At 43.7% G+C, this 10,434-nt stretch overlaps 1 protein-coding gene across 2 annotated transcripts in view; it reads left to right on the forward strand.

Moving 5' to 3' along the window:
- Positions 1–1,933, forward strand: part of Vps41 (VPS41 subunit of HOPS complex) — a 127,339-nt gene extending 125,406 nt beyond the window's left edge. For both annotated transcript variants that reach the window (XM_042695047.1, XM_042695048.1), the window contains 2 exons: positions 124–203; positions 1,242–1,933. In XM_042695047.1, coding sequence (XP_042550981.1) covers positions 124–203; positions 1,242–1,322 — 161 coding nt within the window. In that variant the 3' untranslated portion in view covers positions 1,323–1,933. The remainder of the gene's footprint in view (positions 1–123; positions 204–1,241) is intronic.
- The last annotated feature ends 8,501 nt before the right edge of the window (positions 1,934–10,434 follow it).

Here is a 10,434-nt window from a genome sequence, read left to right on the forward strand (position 1 = left end):
GGTCACCTCAGCCCAAAGGCTGCCCCTGTAAGCCAGGACTTCACTTAGTCAGGTTTGCATGGCCCTTCCATTCTCTGCTTGCACTGACCTGTCCTTTCTTCTGCCCACTCATCCCCCTCCCAGATGCGGCCCGGCCTTTCAGCGTGGTGGTCTTCCACTGCCGACACATGTTCCACAGGGAGTGCCTGCCTGTGCCCACCATGGTGAGTGGCTGCTGGCACCTGCCAATCAGAGACATGCGGGGGCGGTCTGGGAGAGGTGTGCACTGCCATCACCACTCACTCATGGCTTTGGCCTTGGAGAATTGTACGCTATGGTTTCTCTGCCAGCTGTCAGCATTCAGCTGACATCCAGCAAACATTTTGGAAGACAGGAGGTAGAGATACAAAGAATTATAGAGTTAGTAAGACCCCATCACAAAAAAAAAAAAAAAAGGTAGGCCTAGTGGTGTTCATCTGTGATCCTAGCTACACAGAAAGCAGAGATGGAATTGTGGTCCATGGCAGCCCAGACAACCGGCCTCATAATAACCCATATGGAGAAATGCAAAGGGCTAGAGACATGGTTCACTTGGTAGATTGCCTGCTGCCTGCCTAGGAAGCATGAGGTCCTGGTTCAGAAACCCCAGAACAGAAAGAACAATGAGTGAAACATTGTGTCTGTGCTATGTGCAGACCATGATTTTCCTCATTAGTCCCGAAATGTGATTTAAAGTGTGTGGAGGACTAGTGGATGTTACGCCATTTTCTATAAGGGGCTCAGCATCTGTGGTTGGGGTGTCTCTGAGGAGTCCTGGAACCAGTCTCCTTCAGATACCCAGGGGTGGCAGTGCTGTCACATTCCAGGACAGAAGTTAATTCATAGACCTATAGGTGCTAGCATGTATAGTGTGCTGTAGAAAGCATAAAAGCATACCCAATCAAGTGGATTAACCGGGGGACATTGGAGGCTCAGGCTGAGCCTCAGTACTGTGCAAACAATCATTTTAGTTCCTGTTGCTGTCCTTCACCATGAGGTCACAGTCCTGAGCCACGACACACTGGTCTTGCTGTGGGGGGGGGGGGGGGGGGGGGGAGGCGGGGGGGTCCTTGAGTTGCAGCATGAACCAAACATAACCTCCGGAGGAGAGACATTTCACCACTTCAGAGTCGTCCCCCTCCTAGCCAGCACTACAGTAACATTACGATTGCAAAAGGAGAGAGAAGACACGTTTCTAAGCTGTGTTTTAAATTCCATTTCAGAACTCTCCAACCCAGCACTGCAGCATCTGCAGCGCTAAGAACCATGGGCCAGGTGGCGTGGTTTTGGAGATGAAGAAGTAGCTGGTGCCCGTGCATCTTAGCACCACAGACGCGTGTTTGCAGCAGGCTGTTCAGAGCCTTATTCCTGCCCTCTTAGGCTGAGCTCCAAGCAGTTTCTCCATCTGCTCCTGCCTTTTCCAGGTTCCTCCAGGCTGTTGAATGAATTGGGGGTTTTCCCTAGGTCTTGGGTTCAGGGTCAAGATTTCAGCATTTACTCATTTTGGCTTGTCACCATCTAGCAAGCAAACACATGAGACTTGGAGTTAGATATAAATATTGCAGACCTTGTAAGTCCTTGTAAATGAAGTGGTCTGCTGAGACTTGTGTCACCCACCACAGGCACCTAGCAAGCTCCTCCCACAGCTCACACCTTGTTTCCCTATGCTCTACCAACATCAGTTCTGGCATTCTGGCCTGGCTCTTTTATCTCATGATCTGTGGTTATCTTCCTGATAGGCTTTTAATGAAACTCTGCAAATTGTCACCATTCGGTGACTCGTGGGAACAACGAGCAGGCTGATGTCTGCAACCTGCTGTATACTGATCCTGTGTGCTGTATGTTCTGACTAGTGAGTGTCTGGCCCTCCCCAGTTCTCTGTGTTTGTTGTTTGAATAAATGTTTGCTCTTCTCATTGTGAAAGATACTGACTGCGGCCAACAGCTGTCATGAAATCTATTCCTTATGAGGCACAGATTTGTCTGAAGACTTGTGGATGGATTTTGTCACCAAGGAGCACAGGAGTAGCCTGTTAATCAGAGCAAGGTTCCCAGAAGGGATAGCCGGATGGCAGAAATGGCAGAGGATGGGCCTTCCATGAAGCCTTTTAATAGAACACAAAGTTCAAATGTGTCACTGTGTCTTCCAGTCACTGATGGGTCACATGGCCTCACGGTTGTCCTGTAGGCTGTCGAAGCTTGAGGACACACACCCATTCCTGTTGTTGGTCACATGGATAGGAATAGAGCAGCGCTGTGCTCTCTTTGGAGAGAAGGCAGAATGCAGATGAGCACTGCAGACCCAGGCTGCATCCGCCATTCCCCTGAGCTGCTTCTTATGAGCACTCCCATCCCCAGGAAGATGCTATTCATTCATTTAAGGTAAAGAAACAAAACACAGAAGTGTGACTGGAGTCTCAGAGGAGAGTGCCTGACCACAGAGCGAGCTCCCTGTCCCTTAGGTCTAGAGCGTGATGCAGAAGAGAGGCACAGCACATCTCTTTGCAATAGTTACAACTGATTTGTTAGTCATGAAAATTGAGGACCAAGCTCTGTTACTGTTGAGTGGCCCCCTCTGCCTTCTCATCCCAAGACTGCATTCTTTTTTTTTTTTTTTTAATTGTAAAAATACCGTACAGAGGCGTTACAATTACATGGGCAAGATAATGAGTACATTTCTTATCAAGCATTGTTGCCTCCTCCTTCCCATCCCTTCCCATCTCCCCCCCTCCCCCGGCCCCCCCCCACCCCCCCCACCCTCACCAAAGTTGTAAAGTTCGTTTTTCGACATGACGATTCCAAGACTGCGTTATTTTGTTTGCTATAGGAACCCATCCTTCACAAACAATAAGCACAGTTGTTTTCTGTACAGTGAGACTGCCCCTACCACAGCATGCGCGCACACACACATGCATGCACACACACATACACACACACACACACACACACATTAGAGGCAATTAGGAGAGAAAGGAGTCCCCGGGCCCATCAAGAAGAGCCTGATTTATCTAGGTCTACTATAAACCAGATTACAGTCACTCCACTAGGAAGGATGTGGAAAAAGAACCTGACAATGGTTAGTACCAGAGACTCACTCTTACAGACCAATTTGCATTCTCTCTTTCATTATACTAAAATATGTACTTTAACACCATCACAACCAAATTAACTAAAAATTTGCTGCAAACAGGAAACTTGTCAACATCTGTGGGTTGAGAATTCTTTTTTCTTAATTTTTTTATTGGAAAGATACTGTACAGAGGGGTTATGAGTACATTTCCTATCAAGCATTGTTTCCTCCCCCTCTGTTTTTCCCCTGCTATCCCTTCCCTCCCCACCTCCTCCCTCCCCACCTACCCCCAAGTGAGAATTCTTGTAGTCAAAAAATAAAAGCAATATCAGACTACGCTGGCCAGGCACCGGTGGCTCAGGCCTGTAATCCTAGCTACTCAGGAAGCTGAGATTGAGGCTCGAAGCCAGCCAGGCAGAAAAATCCATAAGACTCTTAACTCTGATTAGCCACCAGAAAAGTTGGAAGTGGTTCTATGGCTCAGGTGGAAGAGTGCTAGCCTTGCGCACAAAAGCTCAGGAACCGTCTCCAGGCCCTGAGTTTAAGATCCAAAACCAACACACAAATATGTGCATTCTCTCTCTCTCTCTCTCTCTCTCTCTCTCTCTCTCTCTCATCTCTGTCTATCTCTGTCTCTGTCACACACACACACACACATACACACACACACACACACACACACACACACACGCTCCTCAGCTGGGCACCATGGCTCACAGCTTTAATCCTAGCTCCTCAGGAGGCTGAGATGGGTTAGCCATCCAATGAAGAGAAATCTTACATTAGAAAGCAGGAACACTTGCACTAGGCTCTGACATTACACCTGCATTATGTATCTGCTCTGTCCTTTAACTGAACAACAATTCTGGCAAATTACTTAGCTTTCTTGCAGACTTTGCCCTATGTATAAAACAAGCAAATGGTTGTAGCACCTCCTTGGGAAGATGCTGATGTCATTCAGTGTGGTGGTGCCTGGAAAACCCTTAGCTAGTACTAATAAAGGAAGAGTAGCATGGCGCAAGTACTTGTTTGATCTGCGTCTGAGAGCATTTGAGTGGCGATTCCCCCACCTATACCAGTGTCCACTGGTGAACAACAGGATCAACAGCACCATTAGTACTACATTATTCCCCAGATTAGGTAATAAAGAAGGAAAGGGAAGCCAAATGGTAGATGGACAGTGCCCTTAGTGAGGAGCTAAGCCCCCACAGACAGCCATCTCATGGAGTCGAGGAGCAGTCCTTCCAGGCCCACAGTTGAAGCCAACAAGTTCACTGCAACTTCATGAGAGACTAAGGTGGAACCACCAAGTTGCTCCTGGATTCCTGATCCTTGGAAACCATCTGAGGTAAAAGTGTCATGTGTTAAGTTGCTAACCTTGTGGGTAATTTGTTATATACTTAAAATTCACACAAGTGCTTAGTAATAGCAACTATCTTGATTGCCATTACTCGGCAAAAATAGGAAGGGACCATCAGTGAAACATCTAGAAACATCTACTGAATGATGGTAAGGGGTTATTTTTCCTGTGTATCCCAAGTTGCATTCTGCATATGAGAGTGGTTTCCTTAGTGCATTTTCTAAACTTATTTTGCCCAAATTAGGATAGTCAGATGAAGGATAGACTTTGAAATCCTATCATTAGGGAGCAAGTGAAGAATCGGGTAGTGCAGAATTTCAAAGTTTCAGAAACAGGAGCATGCCGAGTCCTCCACGTTGAACAGTAGGTGGTGTGAAGGGGAAAGGGCAGCTCTCGTATCATTCCAGAAGTCCAGCTGCTAAGGTTCACCAGTGCAAGCTATTATAAGAGAAGTACAGGCCTGACATGAAGGGACTGACATTTGGATATGTCCCTCTAGGCATGAGTAAGTCCTCTTGGTTTGGGGCCTCAGAAAGAGAGGTAGCTTGAGCTAGGTTTTGGGGGACCATCTCTCCAGCTACTGACCTCTTAGCAGCCCAAGGAAGTCCATCTGGCTCCGTTCCACTCCAGTTATGCCTCAATCCCTTCATCAGCCCTGGCCAAATTAATCAGATATTCTGTACCCTGTTATCTTTGTACTTGGATCCTGTGCCCATCTGTCATGTGTCTGAATAGGGCCAGCTCATTAATTCACTGTCACTGTGGGCTTTTTCTCCCCCCCCCCCCCCCCACCCTTAGACAAGATCCACTGTAAAGCTTTCTTTCCTTTCTGCTCAGATTTTCCCACTCATCATAATGCTGGATAGTTGTTACAGAGAAGCCAATAACTCCTAATATCTTTTCTAGATGTGTTATCTTGCAAATTTAATTGTTTTCTAAAAGGAAAATGAGTATGTTTCTACATATGTTGTTAGTGGAATTGTGGCTTCTAAAAGCTCCCATGTTGAAGTCCTAACTCTCCTACCTTAGAATGGGACTATATTTAAAAATCAGACCTTCAAATAAGGTAGTGATGGTAAACTGAGGTCTTACGAATGGGCGCCAATCCAGCAGAACTGGTACCCTTCCAAGAAGGGGAAGTTTGGCATGCATACTAACTGGCATGCATACACATGGAGGGAGGACTTTATCAGGATACCCGAAGAAGACAGTCATCCGCAAACAAGGACAAAGATCTCAGAAGCAAACCTATGAAAACCTTGATTCTGAACTGCTAGTCTCTAGCATGTTGAGAATGCACATTTTATCGTTAAAAGCCATCCAGTCTGGGTATGCTGCCCTAGAAAATAGGACAATATAGTCACTCCTTTTTCTGCCAATGGAGTGCTGCTCTCTGCTGCAAGGATCAGTGCTTGAAATTCTTGCACACCGAGTATTGTTGAGCCCACTGTGTAGTGAGGTACCACAGGAAGCCAACTATGTGCTGTCTGCTTTTAGATGACTGCAAACCCACATTCCCCATGCAGTTAGAATATAGAACTCCTTCCCAGACACCTCTACCTTCCACATACACAGATAGTCTCATGTAGTTGTTACAACAATAATTATCTTCTGTCATTTAGGTGTGTGTGTGTGTGTGTGTGTGTGTGTGTGTGTGTGTGTGTGTGTGTGTGTGTGTGTGTGTGTGTGTGTGTGTGTGTGTGTGTGTGTGTGTGTGTGTGTGTGTGCCTTCCCAGCCCAGGGGTGTGTGTGTGTGTGTGTGTGTGTGTGTGTGTGTGTGTGTGTGCCTTCCCAGCCCATCATGTGTCATTTTTACAATAATAATCCTATGAGGTTCTCATTTGTCAAAGACATGAAGTAATGGGATTTAGAGTTAGGAGTCATAAGCATAAATTGATACAGGATTCTAAATACCCACATACTCTTTTGAGACTTAAAAAGGATACTCTTAGGAGAGAAACAAAAAGACGCCAATGCCTATGTGCCTCTTCACATTTATATAATATAATATGTATATATCAAAATGAACTCCAAGATACGGAAATAAGACTGCTCCTTTCTAAATTTTTTTTTTATATTTTTGTACGTTTGTTTGTCAGTCATGGGGACTTAAACTCTAGGCCTGAACACTGTCCCTCAGCTCTTTAGCTCAAGGCTAGTGCCCTTGAGCCACAGCACCATTTCCAGCTTTTTTCTGCTTATGTGGTGCTGAGGAATTGAACCCAGGGCCTCATGCATGCGAGGCAAGCACTCTTACCACTGAGTCACTTTCCCAGCCCTAAAATTTTTTATACCTTGATGCTTCTATCTTCTTAATGTATGGTGTATTCACGTTTACATCTTCAAGAGGATGGGGAGAAGGGTACAGAACTCGAGGAAAAACAGGTGAAAAAGTGCAGCAGTAGGGCTTAATGGACACAGATGGAAGTGAACTGTACAACTTGGGGACGCAGATGGGAGGGAGGGACTGGGAGAGAGTGAAGAAACGGACGACACTGTACAAAAGGAAATATACTCCTTAACTGACTCATATAATTGTAATCCTGTGTGCTTCACCTTTATAATAACAATAAAGTAAATGAATTATAAAAAGAAGTCATAAGCAGATATGTATGGCTCTTATTGTTTTTCTTAATCATTTCAGTCCCTACATTTTCTTTTTTTTTCTTTTCTATTTTTGTTGGTGGTGGTGGTGGTGGTGGTGGTGGGGCTTGAACTCTGGCCTGGGCACTTTCCCTCAGCTCTTGTAAGCCACAGAACCACTTCCAGCTTTTTCTGCTTATGTGATGCTGAGGAATCGAACCTAGGACCTCATGCATGCAAGACAAACACTCTACCACTGAGCCACCTTCCCAGCCCTTTTCCCTACATTTTCTTTTTTTTTTTTTTAATTTAATTTTATTTTATTTGAGAACATACTGTACAGAGGGGTTACAATTACATTTTCCCTACATTTTCATACAGCATTCCATCCTATCATAGGAATACAGTGAAGAATAAAAGCTAAAAAGTGAGCCAGGTGCTGGCAGTTTGTGCCTGTAATCCTAGCTACTCAGGAGGCTGAGATCTGAGGATCACAGTTCAAAGCCAGCCAGAGCAGGAAATTCTGTGAGACTCTTATCCAATTAGCTGCCAAAAAGGTACGAGGAGGGAAAGTGGAGCTGTAGCTTAAGTGGTAGAGTGCTAGCCTTGGAAATAAAAGCTCAGAGACAGCGCTGAGGCTCTAAAATAAAGCCCCAGGACTGGTTTTGTGTGTGTGTGTGTGTGCACGTGAGTGCACACACACACACAAAGTTTAAAGGCGCTTTGTTCTTTAGCTCCTAACAAAGTTCATTGTAGACAGTAGGCTCCTAATGTATATTGTTCATTTAATGTTCTCAAAAAGACATGATACAACTTAGCTAAACTGACCATTCCTAGTCCTTTCATTTTCTAACCAGGTTCAAGAGTGGAGCCATACAGTGAAAGATTCAGCCTCGTGATCCCAAGATACTGTCCATTTCCCAGGGGATGCCATTTTGTTTGATGTACAGTGTAACAGATCCACAAAGGAAAGGAATTATTGCTTGACTTTTCATCCTATTTCTTTCTTCCACTCCCAATAACCCACCTGAGTCCTGTATGCAGTATCTCTGGTTCTCTGTTACATAACCTTTAGATGACCCGAGATTCAAGGTTGTACCCATAATACATATTTAAACCACTCCTTCCTGATGACTGGGAACATATTGGATTGTAGTTTCCTTCCCAAGTGCCCACAATTTTTTATATTCAGTTAATATAGAAAAATGAATTCAATAACCTCAGCAGGCTGCTCACTGGTGGGATCCACAAAGCGGCCAGATCCACAAGTAGGATTTTATGAATATAATTCTTTGTGTCCACAAAAATAATGGAAAATTTTTCTTTTTTTTTTTCAGTAACAAGTGGTGATGTTCTTGAATGGAAAAGACATATTAGCCTCAAGGCTTTTCCTAGAAGTGCATTTACAGCTTATTCAAAGCAGAGCTCAGGGACAGGAAGCCAATTGCTCAGTTTCAGAAAATTCTTTACATTTACTGTGAATGGCCCAACTTGCCAACTTAGTTCACATGCACACACCTGGAGACTTTCACTCCCACCCCAGCCCACAGCCTGAGTGAAAAGGCTGAAATTCAAGAGCAAAGTAAGGTAAACATAGACCTAGACCATTATGTCCCGTGCAGGTATTGTCCTGAGCAGTTAGGTTAAAAGAAGTACGCAGATGAAGACGTTCTGTTACAGGAATGGAAATTGGACTGATAGAGAAGCTAGAGATATCAGAGAGGAAGGAAGGAGGGAAGGAGAAAAGGAAAGGAAGGGAGGGAGGGAGGGAGAGAGGGAAGAGGACATTAGGAGAGTGGGAGATGTGCCTTGTGAATTGGAGGGGTTCTGTGGACTTTGTAAGCTTGGAATCTTTTTTTTTTTTTTTTTTAGTTTTGTAGAAAATGGTTTTATCAATTCCTTTTTGGTATAAAACACATGGAAGAAACCTGGCCAATCTACACACAACTATCACGATGTGAAAGGTTCTTTTATCAAACTAAAATGTACACATTTTCTTTCTATCGTGCCTTCAGTAATTTTCTATGCTTTTCTATTTGAACAGGGAGACAGTAAAAGTCCAACAGAGACCTTTGTAAGCCGTGGGAGGGCACAAAGCGTTAAAGACTTCTTGCTGACACCTTCTGTGGGAACACTGTTGGCTTGACTGCCATGAATGAGAGTCTTCCCAGTGTGCTCAAGTTTGCTCAGCCTTCTGGGTGGCACAAGTCAATCTGTCAGTCTGTATTTGAACACGAGTATCTTTCAGGGTTTTCGCCTTGCCCCTGCAAGAATGTCTTAATGTTTTAAAGATGTGCCAGTATCTTCAGAAAGGAATCTGTAAGTCTTGTTCATTACTAGTCAAAAATGAAAATGACTTACATTGGTAGTTCTTGCCAGGATGAGTGTCAGAATTTCACCTATTTATTGTATCTATTTTGTGTATGTGTCAGTTTGCACTCTCACATGTAGGTGAAGCTTGACCACATGTAGTCTTTAATTTTTAACACAATAAAAATATTTTTAACACAATATAAAATCTGAAGAAGAAATACAAAAAGGAAAGGAAGAAAAGGAAAAAGGTAAGGTTAAAAGTGACACCTACCTTCTAGAAGTTTAAAAGCTTCTCCAACACAAGCAAATATGATCAACTTTAGAAAGAAAAGAAAGTGAGCTAGGAGCAGCAAAGGAATTAAATAATCCATGGAATAGGTGGGAAAAAAATTCACTGAAAAGCAAAAGCAAATGGCCAACTAACAAAAAGTTCAACCTCACTAACACTTAGGAAATACGACTAAATATGATTCAGCAATGGGCAGGAGGACAGAGCTCAGATACACTTCTATGATGTCAGTTGCAAGTGTAAATTGGTCACAGCTTTTGCAAAGTAACTTGGCAATTTTAATTAAAATTTAAAAATACACATAGCCTTACCTCTGGAATTTTACTTGTGGAGATCTACCCTAGAGAACTTTTCACACGTGTGCAGAGAAGCCTGGCCAGCAATGAGCATTGTGAAAGCAAAGGAGTGAAAGCCTTCAGAGCCAGGATTCTGCTAGGAAATTCTAAAGTACTAAAATGGATCAAGGCACAGTGAAGTGAATCAGCAAGTTACATAATAGTATATTGAAATGGCTCATATCATACCATAACATACCAAATTGAACTGATGTGTAAGTTACCAAAACAATCATGTTTGGTTGTGGATATAAGCTAGTTGATGCATTAGTGGGGATATAATGATTAAAAGTAACAGGAGTAAGTTTCCTGTGAATTGAGAAGCAAAGGGAAAAGATGGGAAAAAGAGGAATAGGTTTTGTTCACTTCTGCCTATATTTTCTTAATGGAACTTCTGCTGACACTGTCTGTTGGAACACTGTTGTCTTGACTACTATGAATGAGAGTCCTCCCAGTGGGCTCAGGTA

The sequence above is a fragment of the Dipodomys spectabilis genome, unplaced genomic scaffold, assembly GCF_019054845.1.
Source record: "Dipodomys spectabilis isolate Male_0828 unplaced genomic scaffold, ASM1905484v1 ptg000178l, whole genome shotgun sequence".
Classification (NCBI taxonomy): domain Eukaryota; kingdom Metazoa; phylum Chordata; class Mammalia; order Rodentia; family Heteromyidae; genus Dipodomys; species Dipodomys spectabilis.